At 41.2% G+C, this 26856-nt stretch overlaps 2 protein-coding genes across 6 annotated transcripts in view; one reads left to right on the forward strand and one right to left on the reverse strand.

The window, feature by feature from the left end:
* The window catches only part of LOC6573269 (octopamine receptor beta-3R), a 43588-nt gene that overhangs the window by 6746 nt on the left and 9986 nt on the right, over positions 1–26856 (forward strand). For 4 of the 5 annotated variants that reach the window (XM_032731484.2, XM_044007265.1, XM_001999320.4 and 1 more), the window contains 2 exons: positions 23019–23994; positions 26204–26404. In XM_032731484.2, the coding sequence (XP_032587375.1) occupies positions 23405–23994; positions 26204–26404 (791 nt within the window). In that variant the 5' untranslated portion in view covers positions 23019–23404. Of the gene's footprint in view, positions 1–16391; positions 16588–23018; positions 23995–26203; positions 26405–26856 lie in introns of those variants that run through there. The other variant, XM_032731482.2, reaches the window with a different exon arrangement.
* Positions 14240–17559, reverse strand: LOC6573270 (protein hugin). Its single transcript, XM_001999321.4, has 3 exons — positions 17299–17559; positions 15227–15491; positions 14240–14750 (listed from the first exon to the last, which is right to left on the reverse strand). Exons 1-3 carry the CDS (start codon positions 17380–17382, stop codon positions 14548–14550), a joined length of 552 nt encoding a protein of 183 aa, XP_001999357.1. The 5' UTR covers positions 17383–17559; the 3' UTR covers positions 14240–14547.

Genomic DNA, 26856 nt, shown 5'->3' on the forward strand with positions numbered 1-26856 from the left:
ACAACAACAACAACAACAACAACAGCAATCGGAAAATGTGACTGAATGACAGCTATGACAGCAGCAGCAGCAGCAGCAGCAGCAGCAGCAGCAGCAGCAGCAGCAGCAGCAGCGGCAGCAACAGCAGAATCGACTTGAAGCCAAATACCCAAGCATTTCGTTGCGAAAAACCAATTTGCAAAGAAGTCAACAATGCCAGTCTCAGGAATAGCAAAGTTCGCACAGTTAATAAGGCAAAGTGCAGACTCGACTAACAAACATACATACGCACATACATATATCCCTTCCTAATACCATATAGTGAAGTAGAGCTTAATTTCACTTGGAATATGTGATACATATTGAATTTGTGCATCTTCCGTACTCATATAAAGCGTATTAATATATAACCTAACTACCCTTTGTATAGCTTAGGCATGTATCCCTTGGACATACTTAATCAATCAGATGAACCTCATACTTTTATAGACATTGATTAGAAATATCTAGTGCAATTCTTAGATTTCTTTCTAATATGTCTAATATATATTTCATCGAATCAGTTCATGCACATATTTATATCCCTTCATAAGATTATATTACAGTCAGGAAGACATTGCCTATAAATATATAGTGGCATTCTTATATTTATTTCTCCTAAATAGTTCTGATATATCTATCATCAAATCAGTTCAAGCTCTTTAGATATATATAGTTACAACTCTATAGCTATATGCAGTAGAATCCGATTATAGCAACGCTCAAGGCACCGTCGTTATATCGGGAAGACTCTATAACCATATAAGTTTGTCTAAGGACCAGAATTTTCGTCGCAATTACCATACGAGCGCTATAAGCGTGGCTTTTATAACTGTAATTCTGTTCCAGTTGCATATGTATATATTCTGCTCACACCTACATATTTCGACTAACTTCAGATACATATCTAAACTAACAATATTAGTGCACGTTTCATGTTCATTTCGAACATATATAAACCCATCTAATCTCCCATCAAACGGTGAACTTGATTGCAAATGCCAAAGATCTAAATATATACCGTCGCATATGGCACGCCCATCAGCTTGATCTGCTTAGGTTATTTGGGGCATTGCAAATTCTGCTAAACATAAAGTATTCATGCTTCGCACTCACACACATACATACATACATGCTCATACAGTCACACATCAAACAATTAACACTGTTATTCGAGCTCATTAAATTTTAATGAATCTCATTGGACTAATGCCATTGATTCGAGAGTTTTGCTGGCATCCAGACGAACTTATCTCAAAGAGGCAAACAACATAAACAACAAGCAACATAAACAAAGCAATTAGTCAATTGAATTAGTTTAGCAAACCAAATCAAGTTTTAATTGCTTTAGCAAGTGACTTTAAGTTAAACACCCGCAAATACTTGCAATACAATTAGAAAAGGTTTCGAAAAGGATGCCCAATTACATTTGCTGTGCTGCGTTAATTCAAGTCACTTACCACGCGCTGCTAGCCGCAGTTAGAATTGCTTAAAATACGTTCACACTTCCGGTTGCCCGGGACAACAAATTGAATATATTCGAGTTCACTGTAAAACATTTTGCTGCGGAAATTACATATAAGCTCTACAAAAAAAAAAACCAAAAAAAAAATAATAATAATAATACACACAACAATGTTGAGCTAAAAAAAAAAAAAGAGAGAAAGGATTTAGTCGGTTTATTATTTTGGTCTGTCAGTAAATTTCAATGGAAAATTGACATAGATTACATTTAGCCCTAGTGGGTAAAACTAAAGCTAAGCGGCAAGTTTTAATTATAGATATTAAATTTCATATAAATGATATCAAGCTAAACAGGTGTTTAAATGAAATGCTCTACATTGTGGATGGCAGCTAATTTGTTGGTAAATATTTACTTATAATTTGGCCAACAGAGCTTTTGTTAAACATGCTCGCAATAGCACTTTACTTTAATTGAGAAACAACATGTAGCTGCACAACAAGGAGGCGTGGCTGCTGTGGGCGCCCCAGTCTGGTCGCTTGTAAGCCAAGAGTTGGATGCGAGCGCACACACTTTGGTTAACAGCCATTTGTTGTTACTGCTTGCTGCTTACTGTTGTTGTTGTCGTTGCTGCTGCTGCTGCTGTTGGCGCAATTGTTTGCTCAAATCGTTAAACCGTTAATCAAACAGTAAAGAGCGCAAATGATGCGCCTGCGGCTGCTGCGGCAGTCACTGCCGACGCCGCCCGCGCACCTTCTGCTCTACCTGTGGCAAACAAAGACCACACCTGAGCCGGTCGCTGTTGACGTGTTGTGTTCTCTGCTGGTTACCTAAAGCCGACAAGCAAACACACACACACACACACATAGTACAGTGCCATCAACAACTGCAATTCTGGAAAGGAATGGCAACAATAGCTGCCGCGGGATTTTCCACATTTCATTTCATCACTCGTGTTACGCGTCTCGGTTTTCCCCCCTTTCACCACATTTACACAGAGAAAATAGTGAGGCAACAAGAGCAAGTTTCGCACACGTGTTGGACAGTGTAAAAATAGCTGGATATTCGGACATGCAAAGTCACTCAATTGATTTTTAGCTCGTTCACAATAGGCAGAGGAAACTAGAACTAGGACCGGCCTGGGTCGGCCAACCCCAATCCAATGTGAACCCAAAGCCAAACTCCCAAATCAACCCCCCACCCCCACGTTTAGTCGTGCCTAATGACATTGCCCGACTATAACGAGCCTTAGTATAGCCGGCGACCTTCGATGCGGCCTGGACACACAAATGCACAATGAGACACTTGGCGCACTTGATGGTCGTACTTGAATCGTATCAAGGACACCAATCGTTGCCAGCACACGCATTTTCCAAGTGCAGGGCCGCCTGTATGTGTGTGTGTATGCGTGTGTGTGAGAGTGTGCTCATAAATATAAATCAGCTGTTGTCCATGATTCATTGAGTAAATTGTTGAAGTGCAATACAGTTGCAGAAGCAGGGGGAAGCACACGCGCTTGTTCAGGCTTGGCATCTCCCTCCCTCTGTCTCTCTCTCTCTCTCTATCTCTATGTCACACTCTCTCGCTCGCACACAATTACATCACTTGCTTTCTCTGTCTGGCCTAACTGCTCACGTTGTCCGCCTGGTATGCGTGAAATTTCATTGTTGGCCTGTTCCGAGTAAAAACTTTTCAATTGCACAAATGTCGCCGCTGGCTGCGCTGCCCGCCGACTGGCTACCTTGGCAAAGTGCCAGCCATTGTATTCAGCTCGGAAATTTGTTGCACCACCCGGCGACGTCATGCGTTGTGCTCCTCAAATATCCTGAAGAAAATACTAGAGTGCAACATGCAAGAATGTTAAGCGAATGTAAACATTTATCAACAAGCAAAAAAATAAATAATAAAACTAAAAAATATATACAAAAATAAATAAAAAATATTTTGATGATCCTGAAGTAAGTTTGGAAAAGAAAATACAGAAGTGCAACATTCAAGAATATTAAAGGTTAGTAAATATTAACAAAAAAATACAAAATAAATCGAAAATTAAATTAATTTTTGAAAAATATATAACGTATTAAGTATATAAAATATAATAAAATATTAAGAGAAAGTAAATATTAAAACGATAAATACATAAATAATTAGTTAAATTTAAAAAATATCTAAATAATAAATCATATATATTTAAAAAAATAAATAAATAAAACATGCATACAAAAATGTAAAAATAAATATTAGACATTTTCCATAATAGATGATTCCCCATAATGATCGCTTCGAGGAGTTGGACAAACGATTTGTCCTTCTTCTGCTCCCCTGACCCCTCGGCAGGTCGGGCGGACTTTCGTGCTGCCGCTAAATATAACTGTTGGAAAGGACGACAAGGGTGGCAGAAAGAGTAAGGACATTGCAGCGCACTTGCGAGCCAATTAAAGGTCGTTTCGCTGACCTACATAAATAATGCATAGGCCTTAATCAACGGCATAATGCGTTCGCCAAATGGCCCGGGGGCAGCCGGTCGGCAACAAAAGGCTGAGCGACATTCCTTTGACGATTTGCTCGTCATGTTTCAGGATTTCAGCCTCAACAGGCAAATAAATCGAGGCGGCATTAAATTGGACAGCAGTGCTAAAGGTGAAATAAGGCAGAAATTAAATTAGAATACGTGACTCTGGCCGTCCCAGTTGGTTGAACTTGGCGGCTAACGACCCGTCATTAGCTTTGATTCGCTCAAAGGACGGCCCAACACGTGACTTCGACTGGACTTTTGTGGCTTAGAACATTCATGCATCCCCACACTCGTACGCCTCATAATTCTACAAATAATTGTTCAAATCTGACAATATGTACACTTCTTGGCTTGTGTAAATAAGTAGAGCACCCGAGGGGCCGGGCTGACTCGCTCGCAGTGGCCCCAAGGCCTTGATGTTGCTCTTAACGCTTGGCTGCCGCCACTGGAAATGGTGGGGTGGGTTGAGTGGGCTTGAGTGCTCATATGGATATCTGCGTGGGAGTAGATTCTCAGCCAACGCATTAATACTTGACCCAACAAATGGCTTTAATGCAGAATGCTTGAAGGACATTGCGTAGCTGAGAGTGGCGTGAAAACTTTCATGTTTTCATGTCGACCTATCAAAAGAGCCAGCCAACAAGGACACTCGACTGTTGTATCTTCTTTTCTATACATTGGTATAAATGTTTTTCTAAGTATTTACTCAAGAGCTTGACGATGCTAAACTGGATTATAAAATAGTTTCTGCTCTCATAAAAGAGCAACAATAATTGCAATTTTCCGCTCAACGAGAGTCGACAGTTCGTCCTTCAGTGCCTTTATGCTGATTATGTAGTTAAGGTCCATTCATCTCAGCAATCCAGGTTCCTTCTATAGCTTCACTTTTAATTATGAACTCTGGTAGCTTGGCAGCGCTTTGACTGCGCTTTTCGGGGCCAAAAATTGCTCTCATTTTCGACTGGTGCGCGGCCATTGTGAACTAGTCGCAGTCAGGGCGCCTTTTATAGGTGGAAGGCCACGAAAATTCATTAAAAGCAATTAACGCGTCACGCACACGCCTTTAAAGCGCCACATGGCGTATACGCAATTCTCTTAATTATTTTCTCTCGCCTCGCCTCGGCTTTTATTATTTGTTTTCTGATTTTGTTCAGCTGTGCTATTCGTGCATCGGCTTAGTGCAGCAGCCATTTGTTGTCGCATTTCTGTTCGGTTTGTTATTTCTTTTAATTAGCGCTTGCGGTTCGCACCAAACTTTTCATAGCATATTTTTTTGCACCGTCCGCTGAGCACGCTGAAAAAGCGTTTTATGCTAATGCCAGCCTCCATTATTATTCCCGCCACAAATCCAAATATGACTCTATATGAACATTAAATGCAAAAGCCAGCAAAAAACAGCGCAAAGAGGGAATAAATAACAAAGTGTCTGGAAAGTAAATGGACGTGTACTGTTTAAATTTGTTGCTCGGCATTTTTGCGGTGCCCTCCAAAATTAAATCGTGTACATACATACGAATATATATACATATATAAATATATATACTTATGTATATTTGTGTGTGAAAAATAAAATAAATTTGGTCTGCGCATGCAAATTTTTGGCGCTGCTTTCAGGGTCGTGTTTCAGTTGTTGCTGTTGCTGTTGTTGTTGGATTCGCTGTTGTTAGCCCCATAAATTGAAGCCGTGCATTGCAAAAGTTTGCAACAACAAATCAATAAAACTGCCATCAAAAGTGCCTGCGGCCCAAGCTAGCAGAACAAAACTCAAATGCCGTATTATAGCCGCGAAAGAATTTAACAAAAAGTATTTTTTATTGCTTATATATTACGTACATGTATGCATGTGCATAGTGCCATAGTGAACTATGTAGTTACCCATAGTAATAATTTAGTAATTCCCTTTGTTACTTTAACTTGCTCGATACCCGTTCAGAGGCCATTAAGGGTATATTTGTCATGTCCTTTGTTACTCTCCGATAATGTGAATGGGTTCACTCATCAGATAGCATCTATGTATATAATTTATAATTTCCATAATGCATTTTATAGCTAGATCAGTTGAGTTAAGCTTTTGAATTGCCAATTCATTCAGTCTTATAAATGAGGTCTGGTTTAATAATATGATGCATTCTTCTCTTTCAACTCAAAGTAGGTTGTACAATGAGCGAGCATTAGGCAGTCAGTGCGACTGTACTCTCTGTTTGCTTTGCCTCAAGCTCGCTTCTGCCTTCGACTTGCGCCCAATTTGTGCAAACAGCTCAGAGGACAGTTCATTTAACTTCAATCGGCGGGCAATTATGCCCAAGTGTTGTCAATTGCTTCGTTAGCAAGAGGCGCTGAATAATTGTGACTCTGAAATTGTCGCATCTTTAAAACGGCAATTTGTTCCGCTTAGCAGCAAACCACAGCCTGCCCTAAACTGTGAAAAGGGGCCAATCAGTCCCTCCCACACAGAGAGAGAGAGAGAGAGAGAGAGAGAGAGAGAGTGAGGCAGACAGATGTCGCACACAGGAGCAATTAAAACTCACAAAATGCTCCCACAGCAATCAGCGAATCGCACGTTAATTCGCATCAAATGAGCGTCATAATTGCCATGCATCAGCGACAACAACAAATTAGAAAAGAAAACAGAAACAAACAGGAGAAATCAGCTAAGGGCTAATTGGCAGCTGCATACATAAGAGCATGTCCATGCCATTGAGTGCCCACTGTGACTGTTTATGATTTTATAAAATTATTTATGCATTTAGCACGCAACCGAATTACGTATACGCCACATCGGCCCGTCAGACTGCACTTGACACTAAAAATAGAATGGCACGCAGAAGAGGGGAGGGGGCCAAAACGGGGAACGGTAAACGGCGAACAGTGAACAGCACAAATAAATGTCCATCGGAAGAGTCAACCAAATGGCAGGGCCACTTACTTATAAATAATTCCAGTGCAAACTCATTGTTGATGGACAGCGAATGGCGAAGTTCAATGTTATGGCCACAACTGTGTGTGTGTGTGTGTGGGTGTGCGTGTATTTACTTTCCACAAATGCGGGCGCATATGTGGGCGTGTGCGTGTATGTGGGTACGACATTAGCCCCATCAGCAATAATTCAGAGGCAGAACCCCGGGCAACAATGTGCCATTGTCACGCAGTGTTCGAGCCGCTTTTGCTGTTGGCTGTTGGCTTTAAGATATTTTTCGTTGAAAATTTTCATTCATGAAATGTTCATTATTAGCTGTGATTAAATTTGACATTTGACCCGCCCGCTCGCTCTTTACGGCAGTCACGTAACCTGAACATCGAAGAACGTCCAACAATAAATAATTGCCTTGGCCCGGGCAGTCTTAAAATATATGCCAATATAATTGACTGCCCAAGTAAGGAAAGACTATAATTAAAGCTGACAGCTGACTTAAATATGTCGAACACCTTAATTAGAAGTCGCTGCTCGACTTTCAAATTGCTTTTTGAATCTAGTTAGCAGCATTTTCCAAATGACAAATTATGCTGCTTGCAAGATTTTTGAAAATGAGATTTACAAATTATGTTCTGGCTCGCAAACAAATTTATTGCAAGCATAACCGAAACTGAAACTCAACTCAGTTCAGTTTAAATTGTGATGAGCCAAGGCAACATTCATGGAATTTATTTTAGCTAAGCAAAGACATTTTTCCTTCCCTGCTGGAATTTTTCTCTCAATTTCTTAAGCAGCTCTCATTAAAGAGCTTGTCAAAGCTGCTCGGCTCAAAGACAATGCGTCCTCAAGAAACTAGCTGAGATTACTACGGATTGCTGAAGAACGAGGACACTTGCTGGATTTGCTTTGGGACTGGCTGCCTTATTTTATTAGAAATCAAGTGGTGTAAGTTTCCGAGTGGCTTCTGAGTTTATTTTGAAATCCCAAAAATATAATAAAATAAAAGTAAAAAAACAACTATTGAGGCGAAAATGTGGGACTATGGCGTGCTTTGAATTTTAATGTAAGGCAATATATATTTCTATAGAAAACGTTCCTTAAGCGAAGCACTTTAAGCTGCGTAATTCGTTCTTTTATATTTATGAGGAAGGTAAAAAAAAAAAAAAAAAAACAATTATAATAATAAGAATAAATAAAAAATAAGTAAAAAAAAAAATTAGTAAATAAACAAATGAATAAAAAAAATAATAATTAAAAATATAAAAAAAATTTTTAATTTAAAAAATTTTTTTAAATAAATAAATAAACAAAAAAAAATTTTTAAGTAAATAAATAAATATAAAAATAAATAAATAAATTTCTAATAATAAAAAATAATAACTAATAATAATAAATAAGGTAATAATAAAAATTTTTTTTTCTGCTTTAAGAAAAAAAAATAAATAAAATTTTAATACTCTCAAATGATATTTGAAAATATATTTTAAAAAGTCAGACTCTTAGTTTAAATTCACATTAGCTCTAACGTCTAATACATACATATATATGTATAAATAATATAATATTTAATAGTTTCAATCTACTATCTCTCTATATTCGAGTATTAGTTGATTCATTCTCAGAGCTCATCGACTCATGCTGACGTAATCGGAGTACACCCACCTCAGCAGTGTGATATATAAATTAGCTTGGTTAAAATATCAAGTCCCTCTCTTGTTTTTTCCGGAGTAATCTATCAAGTCCTTACAGATGTAATGTATGGCAAATATTTTAGTAAGTATTACTGTGTAGCATTGCGCTGCTTACATCATCTGGGTGTTTGCGTGCCAGTTTATTTAATTGTTTCATTACCAGCCGGCTCTTAACGTGTTTAGCATGCAATGTTAATGCCTTTTGGGCGCAACTCTCGGGAGAGCGGCGCACGATACTGACTGATACAATTAATGGTCTTTGGGGTCGTCACAACGAATGATTTGATTTACAAGCGCTTTATTACACACATCGCACACATCGCAGCGACGTCAAACTGATTTCTGCAGAGGCAGCAGTTGGCCAATCAAATCGAATAAATATTTATTTATAAGCCCAATTGTTGGCTTCGGCCGGCCGACAGCCCCACTGCTGTCAGTCACGCTGCTGACAGGGCAAGGGCACGCCGGAATAGTTGCCAGAGCAGCCAGTGCCGTAATTGAAAACGATTTCCTTGAGAGAACTTCAAGGGCAGCCAGCTAGCTGAATGTCTGACTCTCTGACTCTCCAACTGGCTGTCTGGCTGGCATCCCGACTGAACTGGCGCCAACTTATTGATATCCATTGGCATTGAATCCGGACCCCGTCTGTGGTTGCACAAGGCTTATCTGATTGCTGGCACAGCGCTATTTTAGGTGCTGCATGCAATTTGCTTATTTGCCCAGGCGGCAAACTGTTTGCCCTAATTGACGCAAATTAAACAAAGTCCTGTCTCACAGCATTTGCCACATCTGGCCCCATCGATGATTGATGGCCGGGCCGAAAGAGACTGTCACGCACCTTAATGTGCAGCCTCTGATTTTGCCCATTTACGCCGCACCAAAATCTGCAGAATCATTGGCTGTGGCGCAAAGTGTTGCATGCTCTGGTGCCACGCTGACGCAATGCCGTGCCATGTAGATGACAACTACAGCAACGTCGAGGACAAGAGCTGCCGGCACTGCTGCTGCTGCTGGCGCTGCTGCTGTTGTTGCTGCTGCTGTTGCTGTAGTTGCTGCTGCTGCCAATGTCAAAGCCATGGCTATTGTGCGCATTGGCCAAAATTCGAATTTCGATGGGTTCAGTCCGCCTCTGCAACAGCCGGAAGCTACTAACGGGGCCAACAGCAGCAATTGTGTTTTCAATGTGTGTATGTGTGGTGTGTGTGTGCGTTATACAAGTGCTGAATTTGCAATTTTAGAACCAGCCAGGCCACACACTGCAATCGCACAGCCATGGAAACCACTTGTGCATGGAGCCCAAAAGAGTTCGTTAAAGTTGCATAAAGCTAAGCGCCAAAAGCCTCTCTCTCTCTCTCTCTCTCTCTCTCTCTCTCTCTCTCTCTCTCTCTCTCTCTGTCTGTCTCTCTCTCTCTCTCTCTCTCTCTGCCTCTCTCTCTCTCTCTCTCTCTGCCAGCTATTGTTGCATATTTCAAACACTAAGCCAAACGGACTCTGGTGAAGAATGGCTTGTTGAGTAAATCAATTCGGGCTGCACGCAGTGTTAACCAAAAACGCTTGCTTATTCCATCTTTCATCTCTAATTATACAACTTTAAAGTTACTTCCACAAGCGCCAGATGAAGGTCCTTACCTTACTGATACTCAACCCATTTCAAATTTAACCAAATTTATTAATATCTCACATATCATATATCTCACATGCGTGTGGTTTACCTCCACCCCAGTAATCACTTTTTTAATTAATTATAATTAGATTAAATAAAATTCCTTCGAATCTAAAAGGATTTATTACAGATGAAAGCATTTTCGCAACTATTTTTGCTTGGCTTCAGTTCAACAAAATGATTTACAAGCCACCAAAGGAGACCGTAGAAAAGCTTGTTTAGAACAATTAATTGTTGTGCTTATGGCACTTAACGATTATAGCGGATTTGCTTTAATGGGCTGAGCCTTAAGTCTGCTAATAGTAAATAAGCCAAATTATTTATGAGTATCTCAGCTGTTTGGCTGTAAATAAAACGATTTGGCTTTGATTTGTATCTGGCTAAGGGAAACCCAAACTGAGTTGGGTTGCTGCAGCAGCAGCACACGTCTCGCCTAATCGCCTGGCATAGATCTGCAGCAGGGCCGGCAATTATAAGCTGATGCGAGATACCGATAAGCCTCTTCACGCAGACAGTCATCAAACTGGCCGCAAAAGGTGTGGCAAGTGAAATAAATAACCAACGTTTACGCATGTGGCCAATTCGAAAGCTCTTTGCATGGCTGAAATTTGATTAAGTGAGTGCCAAGCCACTGGCTGGCTGGCTGTCTGTCTGGCTGGCGGGCCTCGGCCAAATGTGGCCATCAATTTAAATCAGCTGCTTAAATACAATAAATAAGGGTCGAATGTACGGCCTGGCGCTGGAGCTGGAGCTGGAGCTGGAGCTAGAGCTGTCTTATATTAGCCAGGCATTTTTAACAATTCACCGTAATGGCTGGCATTCATTTTGGCAAGGTGCATGCTAACTGGATATCTGCCTCAGCCACTTTTGCTCTGTCCTCTGCTCTGGCTGCTGGCTTGCGTCATTTAATCAGGCAAAGTGATTTTGTTTCACACACACACACACACACACACACACAGAGACAGAGACAGAGACAGAGACACTTGTATATGTATATTTGCAAAACTTATCATGTTACAGCTGTATGCCTATGCGAATGAGTAAGTGTGTGTGTGTGAGACCACACGTAGCAGACAGGAAACCGGCACAGTAGCAGCTGATGTTTGGGGCCTGCTTAACCTTACGCAACAATCCAGTTGTAAATTTACGGCCATCATGCAAAGTTCCTGCCAGCTCCGTCCCAGCGTGTGTGTGCTTGTTCTCTCTCTCTCTCTCTCTCTCTCTCTACATCTCTCTCTATCTCTCTCCCAGTAGGCAGTCCCAAGTTTATTACCATTTTGCAGTTGTAATGTTTCAATATCTCGGGCGAGCGTACGTGTGTGTTTGGTTTTTGGCATGTTTCTGTGCGAATAGCGAGCCCATTAGCGCCAGTTTAGAAGCAATTCAACAAAATACACGTATATATACAAATACTATTAGGTGCTCCATGAGTCGGCTGCTCATTTATTGAGGAGCGACAACTACTACGTGACGTCTGCGCCATTTGTCAAACATTTGTCGTGGACAGAGTGGACACAATTTGAGCCGTTAGCCTTTAAGGCCCGCATTTCTGGCCAAATGGCCCATAATTGAGCTAGACATCAACTTGCAATGGCTTTGGCTTTAACTGATTGTAGCTGGAAGGCTTGGCATCCGACTAATTGGCACGTGCGGAGCCATCTCTAGTCCCTCAAGTCTCAAGCTCAAGCTAAAGCGAATGGCACAAGTTTTACATTCGCCCATTTAAATGCGCAACTCAAGCAGCTGCCGCTGCCCCAGCAGGTGAATCTGCCCCGCCTCCACGCCTCCCACACCTCCCACCTGCACATCCGATGCACTGTCAAGTCGAGCTACTAAATCGCTGTGCAGTCATACTTAGTCGACTGTGCAGGTACTTGAGCTACACTTTTCTTGGGCATCATTATATTATATAACGGCGCACTATGCATATCTCTGTATGTATGTGTATATGTATGTGTGAGCCAAAATCGATATATTCATTCAGTAGCTTGCAGCTTAACAAAATCAGTTTGTCATTTAATTGAGCATAGGCCAACGGTTTTTATACCCTGAACCCATTGAAAATGGGAAATCAGGGTATAATGGTTTTGTGAAAAAGTATGTAACGGGCAGAAGGAGGCGTGGCAGACCCCACAAAGTATATATATTCTTGATCAGCGCGACGAGCTGAGTCGATATAGCCCTGTCCGTCTGTCCGTCCGTCCGTCCGTATGAGTGCGTCGATCTCAGAAGTTATAAGAGCTAGAGAGCTGAAATTTGGCATGCATACTCGTGTGTACCATACGCAGTATGAGTTTGCTTTATTTTTTCGATAAATCGTCAGATAACTTTTTTATCGAGAATAATCGAAAAATTGATTTTGTTTTTTCAGCCTAATTTGAACATTTTTAATCGATACAAAGATTTTGTAATTTACAGATTTTGGATACCACGCCCCCTTCTCCCCCAATTTGTAAAACGCATTTCAAGTACTAGAGAATTGTGCTTTGGAATGTACACACATATTTACCATATGATTACGCTCTGAAAGTTTCATTAAGTTCGTATGTCTACAAAAGAAATTATTCAACAAATAAATTCTCATAATATTGCCCACACTGCAGCGCAGCCCAAGCGCAGTCGCTGCTTACTGCGCTGGATCTGTGTTAAGCACAGTTTTAATGTAAGCTCATAATGAGATTAATTTAATAATTACATAATTAGTAAATTCAATTATAGTAGAATCCTATATGCCCATTCCCTTTCAGGAACCTTTTTAATTAGTGTTTACCTCTCATATTCTTTCTCCAATTGCATGAGCTGTGTTTCAATATAAATTTAAGCCACTTAAATTCCATTTAAATATAGTGTGTAATATATAAAGTATTTTTTATGTATTACATATTTATATTACTATTATCAGAATTCGTTATTAATGAATGCACAGAGTTCTCTTTGCTACCGTTAACGGTATACCAATCATTAAGCATTCCAAGTGTGAATATACACGGCTGTCAGGCGAATATGGTCAGCCTTGTAGGGCTGCCAGATATATATGGACCGTCGAATATGGACCGCCCTGTACTGATAATAGCAATAATCATAGAAGGACTCCAATTTCGCAATATTGAGTAAATTTCCTTTTTTTTCGGCCATGATGTATATATAATACAAATTTTCTATAACTATCAATGAGAGGCTTATTAAGCTAGCAATAAATTATTATTGCATTTTTCCAAAAATCCTCTCAAGGATTGGCATGATTGATCGAAAACATGCCAGGCAATTCGAAGTAAACATGAGCATGATGCGATCTTTTTATAAGTTAATTCAAGTTAATATTTCTTATATCTCTATTATTCAATCTAACAAATTCAAACGAGAGTGGAGTAGGGAAACAAATATTTTTTTTAATTTTTTTTATTTTTTTTTTATGGTATGTCTCATAGCTAATTAAATCAACTGGCATACCAATTAGCTGCCTTAATGTGAGTGCAATTAATGATAATGATAATCAGAGCTGGCAAATTTATATGTATTTATACAGTGTATGCAAACACGTGCAATCTGCACAGGCGGCACAATTTGTGTGCGTGTGTGTGCTTGATCAGGCTGAAATAAAGCCACCAGCTTTTGGTTAACGAAAAAGCACGAATTATGGAAACGTCATAAGCCCCACTACGAGCACACCGAGCACATGACTGGCTGAATGGCTGGATGGCTGGATGGTTCGATGCTGGGCGTTGCAGCTGTCGCCGCAGCAGCTGCTGTCCCATTTCTCACTTCGTATAATGAATTTTTCATTAATTTACTTTTGCCAAACCAAAAATAAAACACATATAACGAAAATTCTCGAAAATTTACAGTTTGAGGTCAATTATTGACAGCTCCCTCTCTCTCTCTCTCTCTCTCGCTCTCTCTCTGTGCTGTTCACAGCTTTTACTCCAGTTTTTGGGAATTTTTGATGTTCGATGCGAGAGATAAAGCAACACAGATATCAGGTTTTCAATGGTCTGCACTTTATTTAAACACATAGTTTGTGGCGAATACGAATTTCTCTCAACATCTCTGGGCCTAGCTATACAAATATACATATACATATACATATACATATGTATATGTGTGGATAAAGTGAATGTCGTAGGAGTAAGTAGATTATTTGCTTTAGCGTTTTTGGGGACGTTGTGTGAGTAGTTTAATTTGAGCTGGCTGAGCGCCAATGGCTGGCCTCAACCTTGTCCGGGGCTTCGTCCTCGCCGTTCGTCCAGGTCGCACTGATGATACTGTTGCAGCTACTGCCATGGCCTAATCCCCGCCGCTGCCGCATACTTGAGCACGTTTGCCCAGGCGCGGCTTGAACGGCACCGATTTCTTCATCATGCGCGACACAAACTGCCCGCCAGCCGCCTCCTCGTTGCCCCCGCGGCTGTCCAGCAGCTGCTGAAAGTCAATGCTGCGTCCCAGGCGCGGCGTGCGCCTGGTATATGCTTGCTCATTATTTCGCTGCCCTGCAGGACCAAAGAGACCAAGCGAGAGAATTAATAAAGCATAGTACATGTTCCACTAACACACACACACACAGACACACACATAATATCATGAAGCGGACATTGTGATAATTCTCGTCTGAAATGCAGTTGAGAAATGCCAGTTTCAGCTTCAATAAAAATTTGCATGCACTTGAAAGCAAACGAGGAAACTGTTATATAAGCATGATATTGAATATCCATAGTAAAAAAAAAAAAAGAGAAATGAAATCTGATTAAATTTCAGCTAAAGTTTAGTCAGCTAGCGTGCAGTTGGCAATGTCGGATAATGCAAATGTCTTTGCCATTAAGCCTTTGAGTCACACGCGAAACTCTTGTAGAAGAAATCAATTTTCTCGAGCGTACGCGCAATGCCTAGCTGAGCATGCTTGAGATGCTTTCATAGCCGCTTGTCATAAGGCCGCATTACTCATACGCAGCGTGCGCCCGATACTCACACTGGCGAAGTCTTTCCAGGAGCATGTAGTACGCCAACGGCGGCATGCTATCCAGGTCGAATTCCTGCGCCTGAGCCTGCGAGGCTGTCGCCGCGGCGCCGCCCTTCTGCACCAGGCCGTTCTCATCCAGGTCGTCAATGATGTCGTTTAGCTCTTTGTATTCGCCCATTGCGCGCTTGTGGCGTGCTTCCGCCGCGGCTGCGGCGCCGGCAGAGCCGACGTTGATGCCGCTGATGCGATTTGGCAAATCCAGTTTGTTTGTGCCCTGCGCAAATGAAGTGCCACAAAGCGGCACGAGAGCCGCAGCGCCGAAAAGAAAACAACAAAAATATTTGAAATATTTGATTCGAGGCCCTGGCGCCTGTGGCAACGGCAGCAGCAAGGCTTTCAATATCGCCCCTCTCTCTCTCTCTCACTCCCTTCCTCGCTCGCTCTGTCAAACTGTCGACACGTGTTAAGTTATTTTTATGCCGCCTATTTATGCGCATACGTGAGCTGCACACACACAACGCACTCAAAGTCTCAACGGGTGTGCGTGTGTGTGCGTGAGTGGGTATTATGTGTGAGTCGAGCACTTTATTGTTTCAATTTACAGCATGACAGGCAGCGGCGCGCTACGCTTGATTAGACAACTCAATGTGAATTGAAATGCCAACACCTTAAATCGGCTTGTAAATCGCATCTTGGCCATAAACGCAAACACAATAAACCAGATGTATCACCCGCCAGCTGACGCTGCCCGGCACATAAACTAAACTGCAATTGAGTTTAGTCAACAGCTAAATATTTTGGCAATCCTTCGACAGCCAAGTCAACTGAAAAAGGATATGATGTGCAGGCATACCTTCAAGTGCTTCTATTCAAATTGTTATTTGTGTTTCATCATCAATAAGAGATATTTCAGCTAAGTACAGAGCACACAGCCCACCGACCACAGATATGCCATTACTGCTGCGTATATAAGCAATACTGCACTAACTAACATTTTCGGAGTATTCCTGATCAGAAACGACAGACAAACAGAAGAATCCATCCTCGACATGACAGACTAGCAATCTCACGCTATCGCCAGAGGAATCCATCCTTGACTTAATAAGATTTAATTACTTTCTTTCAGTTTTCATCTCAATATTGAAGTAATCCCTCGCCTCGACTAACAAGCGAGACTAGTTGTTCTATATCAAAGTAGAATGTGTTGACGTCCAACTTGAGGCGGCTTCGGTTGCTGGATCATTTACTCAAACCCCATTGCCTAATTTCACTTTAAGTGATTTATTGCTCGACTTCTCCGCTGCCCAGCTATAGTAGCCATACGAAGGATAAAACAAAGCCCATCAAGTTTTCTTTTGAGAATTCTTTAAGTGAGTTTACTTAGAATTTTATGATCTACTCAATATGAGATATTCTACTCTGTAACTGTATGATAGTGGTAATATTACTGTATTCCCATAAAAATCACGACACTTATGAGTCTAAACTAAATTATTCCTCAATAAGCAAAAGTTTGAGTGCAATAACTCTATCGCACATACAAATTCCAACTCGTTTTCAAGATGCAACTATATGCATTTATGAATTCCATACATATATAAATGTTGGTAAATAGTTTAATCGAATCATGCATTCCATAACTGTTTTATGGAATGGCTGAAATTGATGTCAGAAAGTTGGAAATATAATTACGCTTGAAATTGATTGCCAATTATGAGATATTAATTAATGGCAATAGCTCGACTCAGGCGGCATTGACATTGCCCTGGCGCACAATTAGCGATGCGGAAATTGGGCACTGACAGGTGGGGAAATTGGCTGAAGATGCAACTGCATAACTGTCTCTAACCGAAAATCAGCCACAGAATCGCATCTGACCGTAGATAAGGAAAGAGAGAGCGAGGGAGAGGAAGAGAGAGATGGATTGCATAGTTTTTTTGCATAGAGTTTCGATGCTTGAGGCGAGTCTATTTTCGCTTTGGCAGCTGTGTTTGCGTGTTTCGCCGGCTAATAAAACTTATCAAGTGGTGCTTGTCAAGCTTCGGTGGTTCAACCTTTTCGCGAACCCGCTGCACACTCACCTGCAGAGCCTTCGCTTGGCTGGCGTAGACCAGGTAACAGGATACTGCGATTAGCAGCAATGTGCAATTACTTAGTCTGTACATGGCTGGAGCGTTGCGGACAGCTCGGGGGGGTTGGGGGTCACAGGCTGGTTGGGCTGCGCTTCCTTCCTTATTATGAGCGCCACAAGGGACACACGATATGATGGCACTGGACAACTAGTTGCTGGACTTGAGCTAGAGTCGAATGCGCGACGCGTTACGGCTGACGGTTCACTGATGCCTTCAGCAAGGAGCTCTGGAATTTTTATAGCCAATCGCCAGAGGGCTGAATGACAGCCGTTAAATGATTTGTTATGCACCCCTAGTGCCAAAGCTCACACTCGTTAGCCACTGCCCGCTGGTTGGCCGTAAACAAGCTGGACTCCCAAAGCCTAAACGGAAGTGCCAACAATTTGTGCCGCACAATTGCACAGCAGCAGCCAGCCAAGCACACAGTGGCCAAAATCTTCGTTCCTCAGGTCACTCTGCTTTAAGTATAACAAATTGAAAAAGGACAGGTTAAATGTGCCTAGTCCTGTGTCAGCTTATTGTTTACCTAATTGAAAGAGTTAACACACGGACAGACGGCTACTCCTCCAAATTGAAGTTTAACTAAGAGTTGCTTTTAGCTCGACTTCTATTGTTCAATCTATTGTATCGCTTTTCATTTGGATTCTGATAAATTGAGCATGGACTTAGCTATTAACCTAAGGCTTTGCAAGTAGTGAAAAGATTTTCAAGTTTAATCAAATAATTGCGACAAACAACGGCTAATAGGATAAGACGACAGGTCAGGTCAGGGCTTTGTGAAGACGTAAACATCTTTTTCTGAATAACATATAAAATTTATGAATTCACATGAAAATTTAAATTTCAGCTGGCCATTGAGCTTAAGAAATAAAGCCATTAAATAAATTCTTTAATCCTCTTTACGAATTATTATCATTAAAATTATTTACAAATTAATACTTATATTTAAGTTAGCCATTTAGGTTAAGAAATAAAGCCGGTTTATAAATTCTTAAATTTTCTTTACGAATTATTGTCAAGAGCTATAACATTTCTTAAAAATTATTCAGCTTGTTTTATGATTATTATAAATTATTAAATTTCTTTAAGAATTATAATCAAGAGCCACTCAATTTTTTTAAATTAATTGAGCTTGATTTTCTTTTAGTTAGAAATTATAAAGTTCTTAACCAATTATTATCAAGAGCTATAAAATTCTTAATAATATATTAAACAAAATTTACTAATAATTAAGAATTATTAACATTAGCTATCAAATTTCTGTTATACTAAGAGATGTGAGAATAATATTTCCAACTGTTGAATATGAACCGCCATTTACAGATGACTTAAACACTATCTATTTTATCTATCTATACACATACATTCAATCTGAGCTCGGATTTATATTTAAGCTTAAATAATAATACAAAGGTATATTTATTTCGCGATAGATAAATAACTGTTTGCTGTAGATAAATATATATATACAAAGTTACATCGGCTGTAATATTATTTTTATTATTTTATTTTGAAGCCTGTTACAGTTTTCCGTAGCACTGTGCACTGTCCACAGCTGGTGGCAGAATCTGTTCTATGCAAATGAAAGTACGTGAAAATCAACAGCTTCTCGCAGCAGCAGCAAAAAAAAAAAAAAAAAAAAAAAAAAAAAAAAGAGAAAACAACGTTAGCAACAATCACAATGACAATGCCAATCGATCAATCTTATTTAAATGCTGACAGTTGTCGTCACATTGTGTCTAAGCAGGGGATTGGCGCTTGTTTGTCGCCGCCATTTGGCTGGAAAGGATTGGAGTGGTCCCTGGCAGGAGGACTTATTGCTGAGCCGCATTAACTTTAATTTGTTGAGCAAACAACAACTGTGCACCTGGCCAAATGCCAGCTTAAGTCCCGCCCCCTCCTCCAGCTGTCAGCTGCCAATCTCAATGGCATGCAAATTATTTATGCCAATCGAGATGCCAGCACACCGATGATCCGAAAAACTGGACATTAAGCGGAATCTCGCCAACAGCAGAAAAGTCGCGAATTCCCTCCATCAATCCATCAATTAGGGCTGAGCATGAGATAGCATTTTGAAGACACTATTTTCTTGCACTCCCCATTTTGACATGATCTTGATTGATGGAACTTTGCGCAGATTTTTAGCTGCTGTCCAAGATGACTTACTTTATTTTTATAGCTTTATGGTTTACATAGCAACAGGAATAGATATTGTTATACTAGGCTAAGTAAGTGAGTTTCTCTTGGTTTCCTTGCTCACCTCGGCCCTCGCTCGAAAGGTGTTCACAGATTTTTATTAAAATCTTCCATCTATACTATCGATAGCTTTACAGCTACTACTGAAATATCATTCCCCCATGCCTTCCCCGCTTACCCGCTCACCGTTAACCAAAGCGCAGCGAAGCAAACTTTTACTTTTGTTTAATTTCACATAAACATATTACCCTGTGCTATTTTAGAATTAGAAATAAATTACATTGGTTTCCGTTTGAAGTTGCAGGGGAAACTCTCATTTGCTTTCCTCTCCACCAGCTCACATCCGCTAAAAACTTCATCTACTTCGGACTCTGGTTTCTAATTTAAACTAAACTAAATTATTCGACATGTTTTCTGTACATCAAATTGATGTTTGTTCAAAAAGCTGTAATTTGTAGCAAGGCAATTAGAAAATATATCCCTTTTTTTTTTGACCCAAATGCAATCTGACATGACACGAACTAAACCAGCAATAGTCGTTCGTCGTCCTTCGTCTTTGTCCTTCGCCTGTGACATGTGTATATTTAGAATCTCAATAAAATAACCAACCCGTGACGTCCTTTGGCCGCTCTTATTTATTGTTGCAACGCTGTAAATTGTCTGTACAACTTTCATTAAACATAAAATACACCACGAAGTCTACGGCAGAACTAGTTCGATAGCTAATTAAGTGCTGCCGCCGTAGTCCTTGACACAACTTGCAGTAGTTGTTGATAAATGCATTGTCAACATCTATCCAATTGCAAGGGCTTTAGCTGAGATATTTTACAGTTTCTTCTTCAATCTGAAGATTGATCAGTTGTCATCGCAGACACAGACACAGACATTGCCCCGAGCTGAGCTCAGAGTTCATTTTGAATTCCCAGAATTGGTGGAGGTTGTCACAATATTTACAATTAGTATTTGCCCTATGACTTGCTCTCGGGCGGTTTATCAATTTGTGTTTGCGAAACAGCAGCAGTTAAGCCTCTTATGTGGGGCCCGGACGGCGGCCAGACGGCGGACAGTGTTTAGTACGTCCTCGCAAAGCTCTGCGGTGAGTCGGCTGCTTGCTCATTGGCTGCTACGGGCACGGACTTAATTGAATTAGTAGTGTCCTTTGCGCGTCACTTTGAAGTTTGCACTTTGCATCCGCCTACGGCGTGGGCTTTGGACGGACCCGTGCGCGACGCTTGTTGACCATCGCGTCGAGTAAAGGACCCAACCAGCCAGCCGGAGCTTGTTGACGTTTGCGCTTAAGCGTAAACTCGACTGCCGGAAGAGGAGCGGCTTTATTGAATTTCCGGCAGCACAACGCACTTACAACGTCAGCCGTTCGAGGGCATTAATTATGCCACAACGACAAGAGGAAGAGTGAGCGAACGAGTGAGGCTACTCATCCAGGATACTAAAAGCGGGCCACTAAGTCCAGCTCTATTCAACTTCAAACTTTAACCCGCTTTAAATATGTCCTGCGCTTTGGCTTGAGTGCTGACTGATCTGTAATCGTCGCGAAATCCGAACATTAAGTTATTTAGTTGGCAATCCTGGCAATCCTGGCAATCTGGCTGTATGGCTCCCAGTCTGAGTGGTTCACTAAGCACAACGAACAAGTCAATTTAAGCTGGTGACTGAAGGACGAACAAGGATAATCGCACTGTAAAATACTTTACTTTGTAGTGCGCGTGTGTGTGTGTGTGTGTGTGTGTGTGCGTCTCATCTGTTCCGACTCTAACATGGCCATAAAAGGCATCGAAATTGAAAAGGCTGAAAGACAGCAGAAACTCACTTCCTTCTTCTGACAAGCTGACTAAAACTTATAGCTAACAATTTATGTTGCATTTGAGCTTTAATATCTCAAAGTAATAACAGTGGATAATAGATATAGTTGATGCAGAAAGGGAGCGAGAGAGAGACAGAAGGAGAGAGAAGGATGGGAGAGATAGAGGCGGGCGGCAAAAGTAAATATTTCGATATAGATTTAGTAAATGCATTGCTTAAAATCAATATTGTTCTCAGCTGCAGATTTTTATTGATATTTCTACGGATTTTCGTTATGAAAAGGCTACAGCTTTCAGGTGCTTTGTTATAGTTGTATTGAAAACTTTTAACACTGAACCTTAGTGAGATTTGGCTTTGTTGAAACAAGCGGGCAGGGGCGCAGCGATAATGGGAGTAATGCTCATGGCCATATTAGCTCGTATATATATGGCGAATGAGTGCATATACCTATCAATATTATATTTTCCGAATGCATTTCATTTTTCATTTCATTATGCATTCCCTCATAAATTGTAAAATAAAAGAGACTCGATTCAAACCACTCTTACCCGAAAGATTTACTTTTACATGATGATGAGTCTCTCCCTTTCTAAAGCATAAAAATATATAAAAACAGATTAGGATTATGCATGCAAAACACAATTTCATAGAGTAAAAACACATTATTTAAGCATAATAAACAGATTTTTAAGGCCACACAAAAATATAAATCATAAGAGAAAAAATAAAAAAATAATTTCCCATACAGTTTGTCGAATTCCGCAAAAGCTGCAAAAATTCTTTGATCGCCAGAGAAGCTTAACAATCAAATATTCTTGGTAATCTTGAATATTTATGTGCCACACGAAACACTTGAGCACATGCCTATCTAAATCTATGCAAAATTAAATAATATTTAATTCCCTGACAATGGTATCAAAGCCCACTCAATGCAGACGATGATTCTGTTGAATTGTCTTGTTCCTACTCTGCCTTCTTCCTTGCAGCTTTTTCGTATTTATTTAGAAATTTGAAACTTGTTTCGCACTCACATATGAGCAAATATGTATATAGGGATTTCCGCATCTATCCATTTTCGCCTTGCATCGCTTCTCGGGCGAGTGGATGGCAAAAGGCAACTAATCAAAAATAGAGTCGAGCACACAGTAAAAGGTTAGGCATGACAGTGAAGGATGCTGAGCTGCCATAAGAATAAGAGCAGCTATTAAAAAATAATACCAAGCTGGTTGCAAATGCGGATGCAGCTGCAAGGCGAATTTTTGTCTGCTTGGAATCTATGTAAATTAGAAGGTAATACCTTGGGCAGTCCCTGAGCACAGAATGTCTGCTGTCGACTGTCTGCTGTCCTCGGGAATATGCAGATGTACTTTTTATTTCATGTTTTTTTGTTCTTCAATAAAATGCATGCCAAGTACGCACAGAGCGTGCATGCAATATACTTGCTTCTTTCAGAGGGATATCAGGGCAGTGATGGAGTGGGCGAGGCACTTCTAAATTGAATCGATATGCATGCAAATACATACATATCCAGGGCAGCCCGCTCAATGAATGCAAAGGCTCTTAAATTTTGCCCGATTGTATATTTTGTTTGCAATTTTCTATTGTTTTACTTATGCGCTTATTTGGCCCATTATTTATTTATGCATTTTCAGACGCCTGGACGCTGGCTGATGAGCGCTTGAAAGCGCGGCCAAGTTTTCTGTTAAGCTGCGAGCAACTCAAACAAAGGCCATAACCTGAACCTGAGAAGTGAAGGCGGCGCAGGAGCAGAAGCAGGAGCAGCAATACGAGCAGGAGCAGCAGCAGCTGGCAGGCTATGGCATCGCGTCCTCTCAGCGCGCTGGGCAAACACTCGACGTCGACGGCGAGGACATCGCCCCAGTTGATGGGGCGGCGGATGATTATGAGCTTTGACCCGTTGCTTGTTTGCGTTGCAAATTGCAATTATGTGAGCGAACGAAAAATGATTATCTACTCTTCAGCGAGCAGGACAGCAACTGCACAGACAGTTTAATCAACGCAACAGTGAGTCGAAATAATGTCAATGCCTAAGGCAGGGCACGGCCCAAGCAGAGAGCTTACAGCGGCGGCATTGCCCACTTCAGCTATGCGACGGCCTAGCACATCGATGGCTATGCTAGCAGCTGGTGGTGCAGCCGCCACAACAACAACAACAACGGCAGCAGCAGCAGCTGCAGCAACAGCCATAGCCAATGGTCGTGGCGGCAACTTTCTGTTAACTGCAGCAGCAGCAGCTGCAGCCACCACAACAACAACAACGACGACGACAATGGGAACATCAACAACTACTTTGCAAGCAACAACACGATTTGTGGACGCCTCGTTGACTTCGCTGTCATTAACGGCATCATCGACTTCATCGCCGAGCGGTGCATCTTCCGCGCTGCCATCCTCTCCGGCCACCGCCCTGGAGCTCCTCTCCACGGTCGCCAGCAATCTGACAGCGAACACGAGTACCAGCCTCGGCAGCGTGGAGCTGGAGGGGGACAGCTGGGTGGACGTATCGCTGTTGCTGCTCAAGGGCTTCATCTTTTCGTCAATTATCCTGGCCGCAGTGCTGGGCAATGCGCTGGTCATCATTTCGGTGCAGCGCAACAGGAAACTGCGGTAAGCCAATCGCTCCACAGAGAATGCACTCTTTATGAGCAACTAGAGCTTCGATGGGAGGTCGTAATTGCTCGAGGGAAATGGAATATCGTAAGCAAATGTAAATAGCATTGCAAACACACAAAGGGAAAGTGGAAGGGTGGAAAGTGCAATTGTGAATCGAGAAGCATGACGAGAAGAAATGCGAGAAAGTGAGCTCTTACTTCCTGCACATCTCATGTATGGCATCTGATGTGGTATATGATTAAATTTATTATAGACCCAGCCGTCAGTGCAACACGCCCATTACAATGCTCACCTCTCGGCCTTCGAGTTAATTACAATTGCGACAGCACAGCATAAATAAGATAAACAACAACGGCGAAGCCCTTTATAAACTGTTTACATACTCGTAAATGCAATTTAAATGAGCGGCAAGTGGAATAATGGAACACAAAGTGAACAAAAATATCACACACGTTACGTTGCCAATGACAGAGCACCCCAGAGAGCAAAAGAGAGAGAGATAGAGAGAGAGAGAGAGAGTGGGGCCGAGAGAGGGAGAGAGGCGAATGCACAAAACTGTAGCATACTATTGGGGGCAACTTAGTTATGTATGCACATGTGTGTGCGTGTGGCGCTGTGTGTGTGTGTGTGTCAGCTCCTGTGCTGCAACATTTATGCGAGCCACTGTGCCATGAATTTTGGCAAATGTCTTCCCTTTATTATTACACAGCCTTTCAAAAAAAGAATGAAACGAAAGGAAAACCCCCGTCAGAGAGAGTAAAATTTTTAAAATGTGAGTGATAAAATGAATGAGCACTTAAGGCTGAACTCACAAGAGCAGACGAACAGTAAACAACATTATGAACATTTGCCAGTAAAATTCTGAAGTGGAAATTAATATATGTATACAATATATATATATATATAGTGTAATATTGCAAAGCTTAGTGGCTACTCAAATACGCCCATTGACGGCTTGGCAAATTGAGAAATCTTTAATACTGAAAGTTCAAGTGTTTTAAAGCTAGAAACTCAAAGTTCAATAAGTAATTTATTGTTGATATCCCCCACATAATATATATACACCCCTATACACCTGAGGAAAAAAAATTTATAGTAACAGTAATAGTACTCTTGGACACAAAAAACTCTATATTTTTAAAGCAATTCAAAACGAAAATTAACATTAATATTTATTTATTGATATTTATAATTTACATATCAATATCAATATCGTAATATGGATCTGACAGCGTTAAGGCCGTAAATGAGTATTCTGCAGTCGGTAATGTTCCACTGCGAATCACACTTTAATTGAATGATCATAAACTAAATTAAAAAATTAAATATAGTCTAGTCTCGATAATTCGTACTCCGTTAAATCGAAAAACCCAATATATCGAAAAGAAATTCGTTCTCGATAACTCTCGATAATTTGAATATCTCTGTAAGTCGAAAAAGAGCTGATCCCCTTGCCATTTCGAATTATCGGGACTCTGTTTATATTTACAGTAGTTATCTCGAGTAAGTACATTCCAGAAAATGCAGCATATTTCAAATTCAAATCAATAAAATTCAATGATCATAATTATCATAAATAGCAGCATTAGCAGCACAGAAACAGAGACTCTAAGCTGCGTTTGTCTCTAGTCAAAGCATTCATAATTGAGTACTGCAGCAATGTCCTTTGTCAAAGACAATAAAACTTGCATGAGACTAGTCCCCGTCTTAAAAATGAATAAGTTTAATAAGTAACAGGAAGCAGGCAATCAAGCTCAAAGTAACTGAAATAGTTTCATCAATGCTGACGAAAATATTTATCGCTGTCTGAGCAGGAGAATTTCGTATTCGTGGCATGAGCTGGCGCATAAACGCGACACTTGGGGCAACTTGGCTGGCTCAGGCACTGCAGCGGGTGCATAGCTAGTCAAGCGAATGACTTATGGCAGTCAAGGATGTAGAGAAATTGCTGCATAGAGGTGAGCTAGCTGGAAATGGAGTGCACTGAGGGCGAATGCGAGTCGGAGATGGGCCTGCTGCACTGCAAGCAAATGCAATGTCATTTGCTTGACATGGCTTTTACTGTGTGGGCGGCTTGTGGCTTGGTGGCTTGGTGGTTTAGCGGCTGGTGGCTGGTGGCTGGTGGCTGGTGGCTGGTGGTTGCTGTGGAACGTAAGCCGCAATGTCCATTTAATGTAGCGCTTTCTTTTGTCTCGCTTTGCAGCGTTATAACAAATTACTTCGTTGTCTCGCTGGCAATGGCCGACATGTTGGTCGCCCTCTGTGCGATGACGTTCAACGCATCCGTGGAGCTGTCTGGCGGCAAGTGGATGTTCGGGCCGTTCATGTGCAACGTATACAACAGTCTGGATGTATATTTCTCCACAGCGAGCATACTGCATCTGTGCTGCATATCCGTGGACAGGTGAGTGTACGCCCCCCCCTCTCCACCACTCAGCAGGCAGCATTAAACGCAAAATAAGCACACTTGGGCGTGCAACTGAAGGCGCTTTAAATAGCGGCTCCATTAATCTTGTGGCCAGAATCTCACTCTGCCGGCAAGAAACGATTAATTACCGTGAAAGGCGCGCACATCAAAAGCAAACATTGAGCCCGGCCGTATGATGAATGCGGCCCAAATGATTTGCACACCAGCAATGGGCCATTCGACTACGCCCCTAAGTCGAGTCTGTAACCGTTAATTGGAGCTGTTGGCTAAGAGGAAGCCCAAGCAGCAGGGACCCACAACTGAGCAAAAAAAAAAAAAAAAAAAAAAACAAGCAACAGCAATAGCGAATGCCCAGTGGCCAATGGCTGGAGCCTTTGTTTGTCTGCTTTAATTAATTTATATTTCGCACACCTTTCGAAGGCCCTGGC

The sequence above is a fragment of the Drosophila mojavensis genome, unplaced genomic scaffold (genome assembly GCF_018153725.1).
Source record: "Drosophila mojavensis isolate 15081-1352.22 unplaced genomic scaffold, ASM1815372v1 contig_16, whole genome shotgun sequence".
NCBI classification, from domain to species: domain Eukaryota; kingdom Metazoa; phylum Arthropoda; class Insecta; order Diptera; family Drosophilidae; genus Drosophila; species Drosophila mojavensis.

What these genes read in the sequence shown, in the direction of transcription:
- LOC6573270 (XM_001999321.4), bottom strand. Translation starts at nt 17,382, where the DNA reads ATGTACAGACTAAGTAATTGCACATTGCTGCTAATCGCAGTATCCTGT. An exon ending in GCCAAGCGAAGGCTCTGCAG is followed by an intron (nt 15,492 to 17,298) that starts GTGAGTGTGCAG and finishes TCATTTGCGCAG; the next exon opens with GGCACAAACAAACTGGATTT. An exon ending in CCTGGAAAGACTTCGCCAGT is followed by an intron (nt 14,751 to 15,226) that starts GTGAGTATCGGG and finishes TTGGTCCTGCAG; the next exon opens with GGCAGCGAAATAATGAGCAA.